At 39.9% G+C, this 22,203-nt stretch overlaps 1 protein-coding gene across 7 annotated transcripts in view; it reads left to right on the top strand.

The window, feature by feature from the left end:
* The window catches only part of CACNA2D1 (calcium voltage-gated channel auxiliary subunit alpha2delta 1), a 540,926-nt gene that overhangs the window by 301,304 nt on the left and 217,419 nt on the right, over positions 1-22,203 (top strand). For all 7 annotated transcript variants that reach the window (XM_073000730.2, XM_078394287.1, XM_073000729.2 and 4 more), the window contains one exon: positions 11,725-11,854. In XM_073000730.2, the coding sequence (XP_072856831.1) occupies positions 11,725-11,854 (130 nt within the window). The remainder of the gene's footprint in view (positions 1-11,724; positions 11,855-22,203) is intronic.

Consider the following 22,203-nt stretch of genomic DNA (forward strand, 5'->3'; position numbering starts at 1 on the left):
TTTCCTTTCTCTCCCTTTTCCCATAGTTTTCTAGATTTCAGTAGACTAATTTATGGGAAAAATGAAGCCAGTTGTTTTTGCTGTTGTTAAGCCATTAAAGGTTGGCAACTTCTAGTGCAAATCACACAGGGATCTTCCCTTAGACCCTAGCTCACCTTCTGCTCACCAGGGCTAAATCTTGCTATACCGCATGAAGGGGAGAATTTATAGATCCATGGTCATGCTGTAATTTCTCCTCCACCCCCACAAGAAATTCTCAGTTGAGAGGGTTTACATTATTCACATCCTTGCTTTATGTGATGGTATTCTGAAGTGTGGCTGTTACAGTATAACTTGTTATATGATAGCTTAAGGCAATTATAGTCTCAGTTTTCAGTAATGCACGGTTAAATTTCTAATATGGCTGCATGGCTGTATCTCTCTTTTTGTGCCTGTTTGGGGTAGGTGAGCCGCACACGCTCTCCTTACTTTTATTAGCAATGTGATTGCCCCTTTCTTTGGAAGAGGGCAATAGCTAGGGTTGGGGAACATTTTAAAACCAGTGAGGCAAGCGGCTCACCTCCTAGTCCAAGTCCGCTTTCCATTTTACCTTGTTGCTCTTTTTGGTTAACATTTAGCTTAACCTCACACCAACAGTTATTGTTGGCTGAGTGCTCCCAGCCCCACATTTGCTCTTATTCATTAAGGTTTAATTGGGAACAGTCCACTGCATCTCCTGGCAAGGGCTGCATCCCTAATTGACACAAGTGATTTATTAGAGAAGAGAATTCCCTTCAGAAGGCCCCTATGCTGTAAAGCAGCTGTGACTGATAAAGCAGGGCTGTTTTCACAGATGTTAATCACTTGCTAATAGAAAGAGTGATAGCAATATATGTGCAGTATTTTTTTCAACTGCATCAGGAAGTCTCTGGAGGGGTTGGGGGGGGAGGGAAAACCACTCTACTGTTACAGATCAACTTATTGGAGCCATGGCTGTTTGCAAAACATGGGGTAAATTCCCTGCCAGTCCTATGCAGGGCTGACCCACTGAAATGAATTGACCATGTTAGTCATAACTAACTTATATAACATAACACAATTTATAAAGCCCTAAACAGCATGGCCCCAAGCTGTCTCACGGATCGCATCTCCCTTTATGAGCCTGCTTGAGTGTGAAGATAATCAGGAGAGCCCTTCTTTTCTCTCCTGCCCACCTTCATGGGTGCATTTGGTGGAGACATGGAAGAGAGAGCCTTCTCTGTTGCTGCTCCCACACTCTGGAACTACTTCCCACAGGAGACTGGCCCCATCTGTACCGTCCTTCCAAAGCAGGCAAGGAGAAAGGTGGGTTAGACATAGTTTAAAGAAATAAATAAATTGAATTGATTTCAATGGATCTATTCCAGGGAGGATTTATTTCCAATAACAGCTGGTTTCAAAACTATCTCGCTGATTAAATATTCTGCTCAACTTTCTTGCTAAGCAGACTATTTGGGAATGGTACATATACTAAATCTGGCATTACTCCTGGTGGTTATAAAGAATGAAAATGTAACAGCAAAATTAAAAGGTGGCTTAGGTGTACGGTCCATATGTTCAAACATACTAACAGACAGGCAGAGGAAGGACGGACACATACACACACACACACAGAGCGAGAGCGAGAGAGAGAGAGAGAGAGAGAGAGAGATTACCTTTATTGTGCCACCCAAATATTTTTAAAATGGAAGGGGAGGGTCAGGCTTTTGAGTCCTTCAAAATTATTCATCAGGCTTGGTGTTGCAAATCCGTTGGTGGGGAGAGGCAGAAAAGTTCAAAATTTATCCTAGCCAGATGTTGTAACTCATGGGAACTACAGTTATTTAAACTAAAAACAATGGAGGCTGCAAACATGGACAGTCAGCTGGACTGGTGGCTCTATCAGGTTGCATCTCTGGGCATGTAGAATCAGTTCTCTATTCCGATGCTTCATGGGCTTGCAGGAACTCAGCACACTGACCATTCATTGCCTTTTAATCAAAGTGCAAGGTGCTGGCATGGAGCAATAAATGAATTGAAAGACAGTGAGCGGGCAACATTAGCTCTCTACCCACACACAGCTTCCCAGGTTTCGCAGTGTGGTGAAGTGGACAGAGTGACAGACTAAGGCTCACAAGACTTGGGTTCAAATCCCTGCTCGGCCATAGGAACTCACAGGTTTGTGTGTGTAGAATTGATAAAACCACCCTTAACCTCATAAGTAGGTTCACACTAGATGGCACACAACACATTGAGGGGCTAAAAACTTGTGTTTTTTTTTTAATATGGCTCTGTTAAGCTATACTCAGCTCTGTTTTTTTAAATAATCTAGAAGCCTTAAGGATCATGTGAGCATTGGTAGCATGGTTGCTTTCAATTGGAGTACCCTTTAGGTTGATTCTTCACATGGAGAAAGCATCAACAGAGAGGGGGAGATGCTTGTCACTCCTTTCTAAGTCTGCTGATAAAAAAATCCCTGCCCAGTAAAGCCAGAATAGGGCTTTTGTCCATGAGCAGAATGTTGGGGGATTTTGGTTAGTCCTTTAGTTAGCAGAGTATGACATAGAAAAAACACCACAACAGAAACATGAGAGATCAGCTCTGTCTCAATAGCCAACTCTCTCCTTGGTTTCTTTTTGCACACAAACAAGCACTTGGCATGATAAAATATCATTTAAAATACAAAATAAAAACATTGAATATACAAAAATATATCTTTACTTACAGTTACCATGTCTAATTACATTCAAGAAGGGGAAAAAGAGAAAAAATTGAGACTTTAGCACATGGATAGCCTCCATGCTTGATGTTTAGAGGAAGGTCAGAGAGAGAAGAAAGCAATCAACAAAACAGTGGAAGCAAGCAAACAAACAAACAGACAGACAGACAGGAAGAGGGGTGGGAGTGCTCGACTCAAAAGTAAGGGGTGGGAAAATAATTTGCCAATCAAGTTAGTCATGAATGAGAATCATACTAAGCTGTAAAGCCTACTGCCATTGATACCCAGGATTAGTGCATGCAAGTTGCTATTAACACAGGAGATAGTAGAAGAGTTTGACTCAGGATCGGGGAATACCTAGGAGACATACAGTCTCTGTCAGAAAATAAAAGGTCTTGAAGAGAAGCTGAGGACAAACATAGTAGGATAGTCTAAAAGCTGGCATGGCCAAACCTCAGAGTTATGAGGCAAACACAAAGAAGCAGTCCAAGGCAAGTCGGGTTTTAGGCGCAAGATGGTCACTTGCTTTCAGAAAGTCTCGTCTTTGAAATTTTGGAAGTGGACACTTATCTCTCCAGTGTTGCAGTATTGATGTCTCAGCTATTGAAAGCAGACAGGGAATTAATTTTCAGTAGAAACTTTAGGAGCAAATGAATATTCATACATGTTGAAGATTGCTCTAATACAACATTAATATGATTCATGACCTCCACTCCAGAAAGAGTTACAACTAGATATAATGGAGCATATGTTTAGGAGACCTATGAAGGGTATTTAGCAGTTAGCTGGCTTTGCTTTACCCAAAAAATCACTGTGGTATTTACAGTACAAGAATTGTATGGTTTCTTTTTTACCGAGCAAGTCTTAGCTCAAGAGCTACAGATGCAGTAGGACTAGAAGCCCAAACTGCAAGCCCCCAAATAAGCCAAATAGGACAGGAAACCCTTTTCTGGCTTAAATATCAGACTGTAATTTCCCATAATGCATTTTAGATGCTAGGATGAATTAATGAATTAATGAAAGCAGATGAATTGGGGCTGAGTGAATGACTGACACAGGCTACTTAGGTCAGAAGTCTCCATGACATTATTCCCTGACATCCTTCATGTCCATCAAACATGTCACCAAGTGACATCCACACTCTTCCCAGTTACAGTGAAACCTGATTTCTAATCAGTGGTTGGTAAATTGGTTGCTACCAGTGAAGGGATAAATGATACCATGATATGAAGGAGCAGGTGTTAAATCTCAATTGAACTGGAATGCATGATGACAAAGCCAGCCATCATATTCTGATGCTCTTATTCAAATTGATGGCATTTGGGGAGTACTGTTCACCCTAATCATAAATATGCATCTTTGCCCGTGAGCTATTAATTTACCTGAGCTAAATAAATAAATACAATTAATATTTAGAACCAGAGTGCTGTTATTTTATATCCTAAGATTTACAGGGCCTTTAAATTATAACAGAGGAAAAAATCCTTCCTTGAAGGCAAACCTCTATTAGTTCAATCCCAGCAGTATTCCTGATGAAGGCTGTGTTTATACCATGCTAAAGATCAACATTCAGCCCCGAAGCTAGTGATTCATCATTTTAATAGAATACTTCTTCCCTTTGAGAGCTCCCTCATTTATATATTTTAAAAAACTTGAGTGAAAGTGGCAAGGAGCAGTACTCAGTAATTGTTTCTATGGCAAATTAATTTAAATGAGGATGTGCTTCACTGTGGTGCTTTCACTGAAAATAGTTTCAGAAGAAATTGGTTGTTCTATTTGCGCCATTTCTCAGAATTAAAAGGAAGGATGGATGAGCTTTCTACTACATCCAGGTCGTGGTCCGTGAACATTCAGCTGGACTTGTACAAGTGGCAACTTCTGCCTTGTTACTTCCGTAGTGAAATATAGGCATTCTAGTCCATAAGTCTGGAAGCTGCATTTTGAAATCTCTCATGTCTTATTACCTCACACTGCCAGTCCAGTGTGGCACTACAACTTTATGCAAGTCCTTGGTTTGTCAGATTTGGCAAGGATATATGACACACAACACATTCAACACAGAATAGCAAGAACCATATGTCAGAAGAACAAGGTGTTAAAAACCACCAGAATGTATGAAAACAAATGACATTTTCTTCTGGCTTTTTCTGACATGGCCATCAATAGAAGCCCCGCCTAAATCTTGAGCTATGAATCATGACAAGCATTTCCATACATGAATCTTGCATGACATGTGAGCCTCTGTTGTGCTATTTATGTGATTTTTTGTTGTTGTTGAGAAAAGGGTTGAAGGAAACGTATTTGTAGTGACTGAGCATTTAAGCTAAAATAGATTTTACATTCATACTATAAACTGTCAAAGCAATTCTATCTGTTAGACAGCACTGCAAGAAACCATGGCTGTATTGTTGCTACCTACCTCTCAAAAGTAGCTCTCCCTTTCCTTGGAAAACTTTGAGAGTCATTGGTAAAGTAGAAAGGGGTTAGTGATGGACGGATGTCTATCCATTTCAAGCCCTTCATATTGGTTTGGATATGAATCAAATGAAGAAGCAAGAAAAAATTACATTCAGTTTAACATCTGAGACATTCAGATAAATCAGTAAGAAAAATTACATTCAGCCTCGTCTGAAGTATTTATGCATGTTCCAGAGTAATCATGCTGCAGCTAATTAGTGAGGGGCTTTTCACATGTTGGTTGCGTGCCTATTCGAGCTTCCAATTGCACAGCCAGTATGTACCCAGCACCTTTTCAATTAGTCAAAACTGGCCATGGCAGCTCCCATGATTTCTCTTGCGTGCACATGCATATCCATTTTTCTCACTATTGTGCCTGATATTTAAGAGAAGGTGCTTCCATTTCTTTGAACAGCATATGTGTATTTCCCTCCTTACCCACTTTTTTTCTCCTCCGATATACTGCCTTTTTGTCACTACACTCAAGGCAATTTCTAATTGAAATACTAGCTTACAGTTTGAAAGCAAGACTTAATTTATCCTGTTCCCTCACTTTTCCGTCTGTGGACATATGAAGAAATTTGCGCCATTAAGAACAGTATAAAAAAGTACAAGTAGTGGAACATAACTTTCAAAAGAAAAGGAGAAATAGCATAAGAAAAGAGCCAGATATTCTTAAAGGTCCAGCTTCATTCCTAAGTGAACAGAATCAAAAGTGAAGTTGATGGAGTACAAAAGTTTGATTTATAGTGCAGTTCTATGTATTTTTACTGAGAATTATCACTGAATTCAATGAAAACTGAGTTTCAGGAAAAATTTGTATAGAATTGCCTTTACTGCCCAGTTCTTGGTCATATTCATTTTGTTCTTTTCTGAGTTACTTGTGTGTGTGTTTAGTCGTTTAGTCATGTCCGACTCTTCGTGACCCCATGGACCAGAGCACGCCAGGCCCTCCTGTCTTCTACTGCCTCCCGGAGTTGTGTCAGGTTCATGTTGGTTGCTTCGCAGACACTGTCCAGCCATCTCATCCTTGGTCGTCCCCTTCTCCTCTTGCCATCACACCTTCCTAACATCAAGGTTTTTTCCAAGGACTCTTTTCTTCTCATGAGATGGCCAAAGTACTGGAGCCTCAGCTTCAGGATCTGTCCTTCAAGTGAGCATTCAGGGTTGATTTCCTTTAGAACTGATAGGTTTGTTCTCCTTGCAGTCCAGGGGATTCTCAAGAGCCTCCTCCAGCACCACAATTCAAAGGCATCAATTCTTCGGCGGTCTGCTTTCTTTATGGTCCAGCTCTCACTTCCATACATCACGACAGGAAAAACCATAGCTTTGACTATTTGGACTTTTGTTGGCAAGGTGATGTCTCTGCTTTTCAAGATGCTGTCAAGATTTGTCATCGCTTTCCTCCCAAGAAGAAGGCGCCTTTTAATTTCAGGGCTGATGTCTCCATCTGAAGTAATCATGGAGCCCAGGAAGATAAAATTTGACACTGCCTCCATATCTTCCCCTTCTATTTCCCAGGAGGTGATGGGACCAGTGGCCATGATCTTAGTTTTTTTGATGTTGAGTTTCAGACCGTTTTTTGCACTCTCCTCTTTCACTCTCATTACAAGGTTCTTTAATTCCTCCTCACTTTCTGCCATCAGAGTGGTATCATCTGCATATCGGAGGTTGTTGATATTTCTTCCGGCAATCTTAATTCCGGCTTGAGTTACTTATTTGGCTGTAATTTCCCCCCCCATTTGACTGCTCTGTCTCATAATATCCACTACTGTCATAAACAAATCTGCAGGTCAAGACCACAGTTATGTGTGTAGCCAATATGCTAGTCTTGATTGTGCCTTTCTGTTATAATGATTATTATTCAAGGCCGCACAGGCGTTTAATTCTACAGCCATGTCATGTCTTCCTAACTTTGAAACAAATATCAAGTGACCTGCAGTTAAAATGCAGAGGCAATTTTTGCCCCATGCAGCAACAAAAGGTACATTGTGCATCCCTAATGTGTCTTCCGGAAAATAGGTTGCTTTTTTCCAGCTCCCTTGTTGAGAGCCTAATCCTACAGTCTCTGCTCATCCTTCAGTTTCATCGGTTCGCGTCCGTATACCATTTCTCATTAAAAGTATTATCTTTTTAGGAGGGCTTTTAAAAAACCTGTCAGTTGTCATTACTGTATGTATTTTAAAGTGTTTCAGTCTTGAGTTTCACGGCCTCCTTCAGGATACTCACCTCTCTGCTTTTGGCTTTTCAAACTTTTCACAAACTTTTACAAGATCTTCAATTGACCTGTCATTTCAGCTCAACAGCTGAGGAGTTCTTTTCATGATCGGCTTCAAGTGCGTCATGCCCTAACATCTTGCTGAGGGTTGTCTTCAAATTTTAAAGGATTTCTCACTTTTCTGACACTTTACATATTTCTGGCACAGAGATGGGAAACCTTTCTCATTCCCGAGACTGAATTCTTTTGTGGATAAACCTCTGGGAGCTAAAGGTAGTTTTTTTTTTCAACTGCCAAGGGCCCCAGAAGATAAGGGAAAAAATTCATGGGGAAAAAATTCTGCCTATGGGTAAATTGTACGAGGAGGGCATTGTAGTGAAAGGAAGAAAGGGAAGCAGTGTATGCTGGAGAGAGCATGGCCGGTTGGCTGGAACCCTGAGCAGGAGCACTCTTGTTTTGCAGCTTCTTGTTAACGGGCCCTGCTTGTTTGGCTCTACTAGTTAATAAATCCCATATGTAATTATAATAATTATAATTCATCCAGGTCAGAGCTTAGATCAGTAGTTTTTAAAAGGAACCCATTCTGTTATCTGCTACTTTGAATCAGCAGCAGATTACTGTTGGTACTGTTACTAAATAAAAGTAATGTCCTCCACTTTTTGTAACTAACACATTCCTGTTGTTGTGACTGGTCCAGCCACTGGAAAGCACATGGAAATATTCACTTGTTTCGCTCAAGTAGCTAATTCTGTTTATTTAACCTGGAAAACACTGCAGAAAAAAACACATTACAAAGCAAAATTTCCCCTGGCACTTCCTTGCCAGATGCTCTGAAGCACAAGTCCAAAGCATCAAATCCTATTAGAGATGGGTTGTAGTTCACCACATTTTTTAAAATGAAAAGCTACTTTAGCAAACAGATTTGACTGTCATAACAAAATGCCTTTCCCTATGTAAAAGGCATTTTCCTGTAAGTATATCCCGAGGATGAACATCAGGAGTTAAAAATGACATGTAGGGTGAGATAGGTGTCGGCTGGCTGGCTCTTTCCTTGAATATATTTCCCTACAGATTTTGATCCTTGACAAAGAATGACTATTTACATTGAAAACTGACCTTTTTCTGTAAAAGTGGACTTGTCCACAAAAGCTCACATTAAAATATAGCAGTTAGTTTTTAAGGTGCTACAATGTTTTTGTCTTCTTTATTTTGTTTTGTTTTTGCCTGACATGCTAGCACAGAGTAACACAGCTGCCTCTTCAACAACTACAACATTTTCTGTAGGTTTGCCTTTCATCAGCCCCCCACTCTTACGGCTGGCTGAATCACGGGTTGTTGCTCCTCTGCCTTTAAATGGGAACTTATGGAAGCAATGGGTGCTATCTGCCATCTGAAGCAGGGACAAATTGGTTAGGTTGGGAGATTTATTTCAGAGGAATGTGAAGAATATTTTGCTGACTGCCTGTGGTAGGTAACGTAATTCAATAAATGAAGGCCAAGTTTGAATAGATAGAAAATTAATCTTCAGGCCCCGTCTCCTGTGGGATTTTTCTGTGCCTTTATTGATTACAATTCTGCTCCTGCCTCTGGAGAGAAATTGGTTGGAGTTAGGTTTTAATTGTATTCAGAGCCACCCTGGATTGCTTTACTTCACACGATATAAGCTCCATTTTTTGGCAGTGGGTGGTTTCTTTTTCCCTCCTTCCTACTGAAACATTTATGGGGCTATGAAAAATATTAAAAATATAATTTAGACTACTGTTACAAATACTGTTAGAAGTATCATTGTGTGATTAATATGCTACTGTCAAGAGCTTGTTCTGTGAAACATTTTATTTTTTATTAATGACCTGGTAGATATAAGAGCTATAATCACTGAATGGATAAGAAACAAGTTTATTAAACAACATTGCCAACTATTTTAAGAGAAATCACTGTCCAGGAAGCTTGACAATGCCAACAATGGGACTAATCAAAATATTAATAGAATAATATGTTTTTCAAAAACAACTAATTTAATTGAAAATGATGAACCACATGTAAGAGTATTTTTCATCCTCTTGAATTCACATTATTGTTTTCTATTCATATTTTTATTGCTTTTACTGGTGCACTTATATGGGCTTATTAATAAACAGTTTTTTGCTTATTTTGAGAATAATTATCATTAATTGCATTTGCTGTGTCTTGGTTCAGTCACATCTATGAAGGTGAAGAAGAGAGATAGGAAAGCTGTAACAACTGCCTGAAGAAGTGTAGTGGGAGTCTTTTCATGCCCTGTGTTGCCGCAGTTCCTGTGTGAGCCGTTCTCACTGTTGACAGTGTGGAACTTCATGGACATTTAGTGCTATTTCTTGCTATGGCTGGAGATGGGGGGGCACACACCTATATACGAGATCCACCCCTACCACGCAGTCCCTGAAGCTTGCAAAAATAATAATGTAAGCAACCTGCAGCTGACACAGATGAAAGCAGCACAGACCAGAAAGTGGTCTGATCTGCCCAATCATGATGCTGTTGGCTGCTTCAAATAAATGCTAATGCCATATGCAAGAATTAGAAAAAACTGAAACTATACTGGCCCACAATCATGCTCCCATCCAATACTGACAAGTCTGAAAAGTGACATGTGTGGGTGGGTGTAGTTACAGTGCTCTGTGCATTCAAGAGGTCGGTAGCACCAGTGTGCCTAAGGCTGTGGTGAATACAAGTTGCCCCTAAAACATGGTACAAATTAGAGTGTAATTTACACCCCCATTTCCTTTCCTAAACAAGTTATATAAAGGAAATAGAAAAGACATGGGTTAGAGAGCTCACTTTCTTATTGGCAGTTTTATAAAGGGATCTGTCAGTTGTTTCCATCTTGCCTTTTGCTTAATTCAGTCGAAGCACAGGTACTGTTGCTGTTTATATTTATCTGGGGAACAAATGGATGTGATCAGATCTTTATTAAAGGGATTACCTGTATGACACATTATCTCACTACAACATCATTCGCGCCTCATTTACAGAATTAAAGTAACTCATTATTTTAGGCAGCTCACAGGCAAAGAATGCATTTCACATGGAATGAACATACACAAGTCAAAGCTACAGTGAAGCAGGAAATGGGTTAAATTGCTGCATCTTCCAGGCCAGTTTAGCATGTCTTGTTTCATTGACTAACCCCAAACCCACTGTTGTGCTCTTTTTCACCACTGAGTTGCTTTTGGCTCTGTGTGTATCCTTCACCAATTAAAATCACTAGAAGACCAGTGCTTCCGTCATGTGAAAAGCAGCATAAGAAGTAACTGAGCCTTTTTCAGATGTTCTTGCCATGGATAATAGCCACAGAATGAGGAAAGGGCTGTAAATGTTGCCGGAGCAGGCTGTCCCCGATTCTCTGCGTATGTAGTGAAGAGATAGGGGAGAGTTTTATTTCTTCCACATTTCAAAGCAAACTGAACCAATTCTCATTTCCTAGAATAATAAGCAGAGCAGAAGACAGTTTTTTACACACTTCTCCAGAGTTTGTCAATGCATGGCTTGACTCAAACATTGCATATGAAAATGTATATATATTAGGGGATGTTGTGTGCAGAGATGCATACATTAAAGAAACATAATGTACAGAACATAGCTGCTGAGGAAATGTGTATGAAAATGAATGTGATTTTTTAATCTCTCCCCTGGCCCAAATAAAAGAGTTTGGGGAGCACAGAGAAAACCGGAAGGAATCAACCTGTGACTGAATGCACAAAAATGGCATCAACTAGAAATAGATTTGATTGATCCATTTCAGGCTCATTTTATAGTCTGAAATAAGACACTAGGGTGGCTGATGTGTGAACCGGGATGAGAGTGGACTTCAAGTCCAGTTTTAGGGGTGCATCTTCTCTCATATCATAAGCTGCCTATGGACAACACCATCCATCATGACTGATGCATCTTCATCTACCACAGAAGGAAATGAGATTAAGTGGTACAGGGATTTCCACAGACTTCGGTCATGAAATCATTATTTAAATGGTGTCCTGCATTTTTTTAAACTGCTGCTTCAGTAGAGGTTTAGCATTAGGAATGGCTAGACTATAACCTAGGGTAGAATGTTTGTTCTAAGGCAGTAATTGTCTATTTATGAGGACATTTCCCCCCTATTGAGAACATTAAAAAAATCATTTCCTCAGCCTTCAGTTCAGAAGGATAAAGTCTCCAATATCAGTTTGCACGGGTGTTTTTTTTTTTAATGATTTCCCTATGAAAGCAGAAGCCTTGAACTTCTCTATGACATGCCTGTAAGTAATTTTTTGGAATCTAATTAACATTCCCCCACCTTTTTTCCCCTTCTGAAAAGTCTGGAAGAAATGAGAGTGAAACTGGCAGTCAGAGAATCAAACCAGTCTTCGAAGATGATCCTATTTTTGGGCGACAAACATCGTATCAGCACGCCGCAGTCCATATACCGACTGACATATATGATGGCTGTAAGTAGTGAATAAGCTCGTACCATCTTCATATGTGCTCTGTTCAGGAAGGATGTAGAGCTAATTTGTTCATATCACACAGACGTTCTCCTGGCCTTTATCCAACCTCATCATCATCCAAAAACTAAGTGCATTTCATACATTTCATTTCAATGTCAGACGTGATGGAATGGATGCAGTGGAATTTTACATTTAATCAGAGTAGTACAGAAGCTCTCTTTGTATTCCATGTAGATGTTATGGAGCTGTGTGGGTTGAAGTGATAACAGGGACATACTTGTAATGTCTAAACACTGCAGTCCTGTACATGTCTTCTCAAAAGTGAGCCCCACTGAATTAAATTGGGCTTATTTTCAGATCATTAATAGGCTCATAGCCTAAACTCCACATCAGCACATTCCTGATTACACATTGCTGAAGTCCTGGTGCAGGATGCATGGGTATACTCTGCACTGGCTCATCCTTCCTTCATCTGAAAGCCGGTAGTTTACATATCCATGAAATACAGCAATATATTTGAAGACATCATTTATTTATGACTTTATTTGTGTCATTTATTTCTTTACCGCCTATGCACTGTTATGAGTGTTGAACAAGCTAAAATCAAGCAACAAACAAAACAATAAACCAAATAATAGTGTAAAAAAGGAGGAATGTACAAATACAAAAACAGGTGGCTCAGTGCTTTAAAAAAGAATAGAGTAGCAGGGCAGAAGCAAAGAAAATCAGAGAAGGATGCTGTCAAACATCTCTCAAGAGCATCATTTTCAGCAGCCTTTTAAGTGTGGGCAGGGAGGAGTACAGATGTAACTCAACTGGGAGCTGATTCCAAAGAAGAAACATCATCACTGAAAAGACTTGGCTTCTAGTTAATGTTTTCTTGGCCTCCTTTGGAGATAATGGCCCTAAATTAGCCCTCAGCCTCATTTCAAAAGACCCAGGACTGCTAGCTTAGTTCAGTCTTCTGACAAGAACAATGTCTCCTTCCAGTGATAGGAATGAAGTAGAGCAGAGAAATTGGAGGGTTGAGAGGATGAGTGAGACAGAGAGAAGATGTGGCAGAAAGAGAGGAAAAAGTGGATGTGACCTCAATTACTTGTGTCTGTGGTCATACCCCTCACTGTTTTTCAGTGGCAGGCAACCCCCGACATTCACAAATGAGGGAAATGTGGTCCCTGATGGGTCTAAAAATAGTAATAAACAGGATTCCTCAATCTGGCACCCTCCACTTATGTTGTAGGATGTTTCTCCTTGTCCCAGTGCTCATGTTGGCTGTGGATGATATGTGTTATAGACTGACACATCTCAAGGACATCAGGTTGGGAAAGGCTGGTCTGATATATACCAAAGAGGCTGCAGAGTGAAATGGCAGACTGACATTTAGGTTTTCACATACAGTGGTGCCTCGCTTAACGAGCGCACCGTATAACGATGAAATCGCATAGCGATCCGTTTTTTCGGATCACTAATGCGATCGCTCAACGTTTTTTTAATGGGGAAAAATTCGCTTTGCGAAGACCGGTAAGCGTTTCGCTTACCGATCTTCGCAAAACGAACCCCGACGATCAGCTGTTCGGCGGCCAAAATGGCTGCCGGAAGCTGGGAAATGGCCCAAAATGGCCGCGCGCAGTGTTTTCGTGCCCTCGTTAAGCGAGGCAAGGGCGCGAAAATGGCTGCCGGCCATCCTGAAGCTTCGCTGAACGGTGAGTATTTGGCCCATTTGGAACGCATTAAACGATGTTTTAATGGAAATCCCTGCCCCGTTCAGCGATGCTTCAGCATAGCGAAGGTTAATCCGGAACGGATTAACCTCGCTATGCGAGGCACCACTGTATATGGAAGATATTTTCCTCTGGAGAAGGAGCTGGAGAATTGCAATGCTATTAATCAGATCAAGATGTCTTTTTTTTCACAAGGGGCAAAAACATGCTCAAAAGGCAAAGACAGAACGAGTGATGTATTAAGGAAAGATAACAGTAAATAGGGAGTCTCTCTGTGACATGGGAACAGCTAGAACTTTTATGAATGATGGGAACAGTACAAGGTCAGTTGAAGTGGTCTTATGTAGCATATATTCTGTCACTAAAGTTATGTCAGTGTTGTTATGTGGCTCTACTTCTTTTCAACAACTATAAGCCTGTTAATAATTTTTTTAATAAAATGGGGAGGAGACAGGTGTCTATTTATTAGTCAGGAAATCTGTCCAGGATGAGATACAGACTTATGGTACAGTAATTGTGCTTTCAGACTCACTTTTTCTTGCACTATCAATGAAAAAGCATTATGCAGCTATTATTTAATTATTTAAAATATACTGTATTTCTCCTGATGGATCCAAGGCAACATACAGTATTAAAAAAAATTAAAAGCTAAGTAATAAACTATTACAATATTTAAAAAGCACTAACAGATATTGTATTAAAAACTCAAAGATCGAGCAATGTTAAAACACAAGTAAGACAAGATAAATAATTCATTTTAAAAATCCTCTTGGACAACCAGGCATTTAAAGGAAAGCTTGCCTGAAGAAAAAGGTAGAAGTGAGTTCCAGAGTCTGGGAGCAGTGACAGAGAAGGATCTCTCTTGTGTTCCCATCAAATATGCCTGTTATTATGTCCCTGCTTCTTTAACAGATTGTATGTGACACAAAATAGATGGACCAAATGGTGGAAAACATAGGAAGATTGCAAATGGAAGAAGAAAAGAAAATATTTCTTTATTATTATTATTATTATTATTATTATTATTATTATTATTATTATTATTATTATTATTATTATTATTATTATTATTATTATTATTATTATTATTATTATTATTATTATTATTATTATTTATTTACTGGCCAGGTATGTAAACCATACCCGGAATTTAATATGGCTACCGGCCACACATAAAAACAATACACACACACACACACACACACACACACCATAAACAGAAAAATTCACAAGACAATTAAGAACAAATTCTACAAAAGCCAATTGCCTCAACTGCCAGTTGCGTCAGATGGTTACAAATTCAGCAGTTTGATGGCACAGGGAAAAAAGCTATTTTTGTGCCTCGATGTTTTAGTATACAGTGTCTTGTATCGCCGACCAGAGGGGAGAAGATTAAACAAGTTGTGACCAGGATGCCGTGGATCTGCCGCGATCTTTTCCGCTCTCTTTTTAACCCGTGCAATGTACAACTCTTCCAATGATGGCAAATCAGCTCTGATTATTTTTCCAGCAGTTCTGACAGTCCTCTGAAGCCTGTTCTTGTCCAGTTTGGTTGCCGAACCGAACCAAACAGTTATGGAAGAGCAGAGGACAGATTCAATAATGCCTCTGTAAAATTGGACAAGCAGCTCCTGAGGCAGATTGAATTTCCGAAGTTGTCGTAGAAAATACAGACGCTGGTGAGCTTTCTTAATGATGCCATCGATGTTAATTGACCATTTCAGGTCCCGAGAGAGTACAGTGCCCAGGAACCTGAACGACTCTGCTACAGAAACCGTGCTGCCTAAGACGGAAAGTGGGAGTATACAAGGGGGGTGTTTTCGAAAGTCCACTACCATCTCCACCGTTTTCTGTGGGTTGAGCACTAAGCTATTACTGTTGCACCATGCGACAAGATGCTCAACTTCCCGTCTGTATGCCGACTCATCACCATTCTTAATAAGTCCAATGACCGTCGTATCATCTGCAAACTTCAGAATCTTAACAGAGGGATTCGTGGAAATACAATCATTCGTATATAAGGAAAAAAGTAATGGGGAAAGTACACACCCTTGGGGGGCTCCCATACTAACTGTACGGATATTAGATGTTATTTTCCCCAGTCTCACTTGCTGTTTCCTATTTATCAGAAAGCTATGTATCCATTTACCCAATGTGTTGCCCCTCCTTGCCACACGATGTGGTGACGGCATCTGGCCTAGATGCCTTTAAAAGGGGATTGGACAGATTTCTGGAGGAAATGTCCATCACAGGTTACAAGCCATGATGGGGATGTACAATCTCCAGTCTTAGAAGGAAGGTACCTCCAAATGCCAGATGCAGGGGAGAGGTATCAGGAGGCAGGTATCTAGTTGTCTTGTGTGCTCCCAGAGGCATCTGGTAGAGTCACTGTGAGGTACAGGGAGATGGACTAGATGGGCCCTTGGCCTGATCCAGCAGGGCTGTTTTTATGTTCTTGAGAAGATAGCATTTCATATTTGAGGCAGACAGAAGTGATTTAAGCAAGGAGAATGCCTCTACCAGGATGGATGGTGGTGGAGAGTGAGACCTTCCTTCATGGACTATATGCTGCAGGGGGAAGAAGGATGATGCATAATGAACATGTTCTCTAGAAGCAGCCATAGTTGTAAGCAAGTGGTGGCTGCAAATCTGGATGACTGTGAATGTCCGCATCAGCCACGGCCTTTCTATGCAGGGTTTTGATCTGCATTTGTAAAATACACCTGGCAAATTTTGCCTTAGGTGGGGTTCTCCCTCAGGGAAGGATATGAGCTATAAATACTGGAAAAATTCCTAAGCCATGTGGCCTTTCAAGGGATTTCTATACCAGACACAAAACATGGTGCATTTGTATAGTTAAGGCCTACACTGTAGAATTATTACAAAGCAACAATTATCTATTCTCCTGCTTTTAATTAATAAAACAAATAAAGGCTGCATGGATTTTTAGGTGTAAAGGATGAGAGTTAGATAAAGGTAAATGTTCCCCTTGACATTTAGTCCAGTCGTGTCCAACTCTAGGCCGTGGTGCTCATCCTGGTTTCCAAGCCATAGAGCCAGCGTTTGTGTGAAGACAGTTTCCATGGTCACGTGGCCAGGGCGACTAGACACGGAATGCCATTACCTTCCCAAGGTGGAACCTACTGTATTTATCTACTCGCATTTTTCCATGCTTTCGAACTGCTAGGTTGGCAGGAGCTGGGACAAGCAACGGGAGCTCACTCCGTTGCATGGATTCGATCTTACGACTGCTGGTCTTCTGACCTTGCAGCACAGAGGATTCTGTGGTTTAACCATGTCCCCTTAAGAATGAGAGTTAACTTCCAGCAATAACAGCAAGTTACTTGCGGTTCTCCACAGGAAGTTACATAGACTTTATGCAGAAATGAGTAGGATTCTGGCCAGACTTATAATTAGGGAAATCTGCCAGATCTGCCTGTGCACTCTTTTTTTTTTAAAGTCTTCAAGTTCCTTCTTGCCCAGATACAAAGAAATTTGCAATCATCCTCAAAAGCAAACGTAACATTATAAGACATTAGCTGATACACTGGTTTTCATTGTTTTCATGTACATTACTATTGCAATTTTAATTAATTGATTTTAAAGAGTTTTAATTATAATTGCATTTTAATGCTATAATTGAATTTAATTTTTTGGTAATGTTTTTGATTTTTAATGTATTGTAATTTTCTGTTATATTAATCTGTTCAGTTAAGTAAACTGTCTTGGTCCCAGTTCTGAGAGAAAGGTGACATATAAATGACATGAATAAATGAATTAAATCTTCTCATTTGCACCAGCCAGATTCAATAAACATGGCTGTTCCCAAGTTTGGAAGCAGTTATGTTGTACCGACTTGTCATATATGCAAAGAATTTCTCAGATTAAAAAAAGATGGCAATCCTAATCCACAATTAACATGGTTGAATATGCAGAGATTCAGATCCAGAGCTTCAGCAGACCTGGGCCTGAATGGACAATTCTGGCAGTTTTATTTTCTCCCACACATGAATGTGTTCAAGGGAAAGCTCTTTCCTGCCATATATAAGAAAATTGTACATTGTAGCACGTTGCTATCAAAACAGAGGTGAAATGAAATTCTCATCCATTCCTAGTCACAATCCCCACATTCCTTTATTTGTAGAGTAAGTACTGTTTGGGCTCCATTCAGATGTGTGGTAAGATGCTGAGCAAGAGTTTTAGGGTATATGTGAAGTATACAAGCCTGTTCTGGCAAATAATGACTCACTTCCATGAAATACATGTAAGTAAGGCAAGCGTTGTAGACTTAGTAATACAAAGGGGCCATTGAGGTTTAAATAGAAATTATTATCACATCCAGTTATGTTTATGGAAGAATCTTTGTTCTGGTGGAGGCTTCTACGATCACAAGCAATGTGGAGGAAATGGTTGTGCTTGCCACCTTACTCCTGCTCTATAACCTGGGTTGTTCAGAAGGCCTTCAACTTTTTGGATTAGATTTGGATGGGCAACTTGGATGGGGGGGGGGAGGCTCCCAAGTGCCTTGCATGAACAAAAACTACACTTGTATTGAAAAGCCTTCCATAAATGGAAGAACAGCATTGAATACGTACTCCCGAGAATAAATATGATACTGTGTTATACATGCTGGTGTTCGGAAGTAGCAAAAGCAAGATTCTCAGCACCCCCTCCACCCTGGCAATCTTAGAATGTAGCACAATTCATTTTAATTTCTTCAATCTTCTTGCTCTGGTAGAATCTTATCAGGGAGCTGGAGACCCTAGCCTGACCTACATTTATTTGAAATTCACATCCACTGTTGTGTGTCTGCCTCTATAAATGACACAGGAGTGGAGATGGAAATGTCAACAGGATTGAGCAGAGCGAACGTTGTGTGCAACTTGAGGTTTCTCATGCAGCATGTCAAAATGATACAGATCTCGAGGATTTTTCTACATTTCTGCCTTTAATAATGTAAAAGTGCACTGTAATTGGTGGATTAGAGAGGGAACTGGCCCGTTATTTTAGGTATTTTCCATTCAGCTAAACTGTTATAAGAAATTCAATCTTTTCTGAAAGGCTAATTTATGGGTGGATTTTTTTTAACGGGGGTTATTTTCATTTGAGAGATGATTCACTGGCAAAACCTTATTTGAAACATTTTATCTTGTCCTGACTTTTAGGCCTGATATATACTTTTTAATTTAATGACCATGTATTGCAGAAATAATATATTTGTAAGGAAACCTCATAAAATGAAAATCAGTATAATTTTACTACATGAACAACTGTTCCTCAGCTAAGTTATTTTCCTAGGCAGAATTTTGAACAGATAAGGAATCTTAGTGGAGGAAAAGAACTTTTTTTAAATGTGTGAGCTCTCAGATTCATTTACCCCTGACTAGGTTTAAAACAAAAATGTCAAACAGAAGTCTTCAGTTTGGAGACTTGGAAGAGCTACTGCCAATCAAAATTGTACTGGCAATAACATATGACAACTAAGTTATCAGTTAAGTTTGGCATTTTCTAACCTAACTGGACAATTTGATTACTATTTTACTTGTGTTTTTTTGCATCACTGTTTCTCCAATTAATCGGTATGGGAGAGTGCAGAAAAGGAAACCCAGTGATGGAATCATCAGTGAACTACATTTTAAAAAGAAAAACACTGTTTGTCCTCTCAGCACAACATCTACACTGTTCATCCCAAAGCAATTTTTTTTTAAAAAAATGAGCTTTTAAAAAAAGAGTATGGGTAAAGAGATGAAATTATAAGGGCGGGAGAAAGGAGAAGCAAGAGTAGGGTTTTTGCTTGATTGGGATTTTCAGAAATTCTTGTCCCTGTTTCCTTCCCTCTAAAGCTTAAAACAAGGTCAAAGGGGAGAAGTGAAGTCTTGCATGCGATTTTTACCTTCATTCTCATAAGCCTTTTAGTGTAGCAATGTAACATAAATATGACTGCCAATTTAAACACTCTGATTTCAATATAAATGTAATTCAGTTATGTTTTTTAAAGCTTATTAATGATTAACAATTTTTTGCAACTCTCCAATCCCTGCATGAGCCTTACTTATTATGTGGCTCCTTCTTCTATATGTATGTATCACGGAATATAAATAGAGCAGTTTTGTCCTTTACATTTATCAATAGAAGCCATGATCCAATAAAAGATCCCCTGTGGTTCTTGATGACAGGTGTAGGCATGTTTGTGACACTTACACTGTTTTTCATTACAACACAAGATCCACAAACTGGTACAAAAATGTGTTCCTGGCTACTCTGAACTTTCTTCATTCCAACTTTGCTGGTGGGGACAGTCATTTTTGTAGCAAATATGTAAAGAAATTGTGAATCAGAAATCTTGCTCACCTACTGCAAACCACCCAGATACCTACCACCCTTGCCAAAGATCCACCATTGCTTTACAGCATGATACATCAAGTAATAAATTATCTGTCTTCCCTCCCCAGTTTATAAATACATGCTAGGGAATAAATATATCTCCCGTTAGGATATTTCAAACACAGTTTTATACATGTGTACTTGGATTCTGAAGATGCAAACTTGAAATCACATGTTTGTTTGTTTGTTTTTTTAAAAAAAATTCAAATTAATTCGAAACAATTGCCACACATTTGTTTCCACTGCTCAGAATATTTTTAGGGTCTGACTAGATGCAACATCATTCACACCATTAGAATTTGCATGAATGCCATCTTGAAAATAAGCTGCAAATCCACGGGCCAGAAGTGACAAATGGACTGTAATAACATGAGTCAGTTGGGAAATTGCCCGGTGTTAGAACAAATCCCCGCAACTAATAAAAACTAGTGCATATACTGTAGGAGCAAGGCTGAAACCCTGATTTACTAGTTTTCTGTCTCGATTAATTTTTTGAACAGTGGAATGAATTTTTTAAAAACTATAATCTTGTATTTTTAGAACCTAAAGTACATTCTCCTCAGTACATTTAATATCAATGTGTGAAGCATAATTAATTTGTGTTCAGTGCAATTGGCCAAAATCTAGTAATAAGGGGTCTCTAAAGACTGATACATATTTGTCAACTGCTACAACATTTTTTGCTCTTGTTTGAGAATGAAAAGGTAAATGCCTTCTTTTGTCAACATCAGTATTTGCAAGGCATGTTCTTTTTTGCACCAAACATTGTATTTTATGCCCAGAGCGATGGATGGATGGATGGATGGATGGATGGATGGATGGATGGATGGATGGATGGATGGATGGATGGATGGATGGATGGATGGATGGATGGATGGATGGATGGATGGATGGATGGATGGATGGATGGATGGATGGATGGATGGATGGATGGATGGATGGATGGATGGATGGATGGATGGATGGATGGATGGATGGATGGATGGATGGATGGATGGATGGATGGATGGATGGATGGATGGATGGATGGATGGATGGATGGATGGATGGATGGATGGATGGATGGATGGATGGATGGATGGATGGATGGAAGGAAGGAAGGAAGGAAGGAAGGAAGGAAGGAAGGAAGGAAGGAAGGAAGGAAGGAAGGAAGGAAGGAAGGAAGGAAGGAAGGAAGGAAGGAAGGAAGGAAGGAAGGAAGGAAGGAAGGAAGAAAGAAAGAAAGAAAGAAAGAAAGAAAGAAAGAAAGAAAGAAAGAAAGAAAGAAAGAAAGAAAGAAAGAAAGAAAGAAAGAAAGAAAGAAAGAAAGAAAGAAAGAAAGAAAGAAAGAAAGAAAGAAAGGTGTTCAGCATTTTCATAATCTCTTCCTAGCAGGAAAAAAAAACTTTTGCATTTTTAATTCATACTAACAAGAGTGAAACAAGCAGTAGTTTATATCTTCATCCATTAGTACCAATGCTGAAAAGCTAAATGCAACATCAACCTCTCACTCCTGCTCTTGATATTAAGAGGCATACAGCCTTTGATGCTGCAGGTATTCGGATCCTTTTTACATTGATTGCTGAGTAATTTCTAGACATATCAGCAATACTGACTGTTACCAGGAGCGTAGATTGGCCCTGAGGTGGGAAGTTCCCTCTCACATTTGTTCTCAGGTCATTTCAAGAGGCTTTGCATTTTCAGCTACCCCACCTACCATGCTTTGTTGCTGGTTGCTAAGGGCAGAGCTTGGGGTGGCTGGATAGCACAGTGAGTTGGCACACCTAGGCTCACAAGTTCGATTCCCCACAATATCTCTTTAGAGAAGAGCCACAGAGTGTGTTCTTGGGCAAGCTATGTAGTTCCAAAGTGTCCCCAGAAGAATGGAACAGTAAACTACTACTAAATACACTATACCTGGAAGATTCTGGAAAGAGTTGCCATATGTCATAATCAACATGACAGCTTGTCATTATTAGTCATGGTTTAATGAGATGTGGTGGCGCTGTGGGCTAAACCGCAGAAGCCTGTGCTGCAGGGTCAGAAGACTAGCAGTCGTAAGATCAAATCCACGCAATGGAGTGAACTCCCGTCGCTTTGTCCCAGCTCCTCGCCAACCTAGCAGTTCGAAAGCATGCAAATGCAAGTAGATAAGTAGGTACCACCTCGGTGGGAAGGTAAAACGGTGTTCCCTAGTCACGCTGGCCACGTGGCAACAGAAACTGTCTTCGGACAAGCGCTGGCTCTATGGCTTGAAAACGGGAT

This window comes from Pogona vitticeps, chromosome 5 (genome assembly GCF_051106095.1).
Source record: "Pogona vitticeps strain Pit_001003342236 chromosome 5, PviZW2.1, whole genome shotgun sequence".
NCBI lineage: Eukaryota > Metazoa > Chordata > Lepidosauria > Squamata > Agamidae > Pogona > Pogona vitticeps.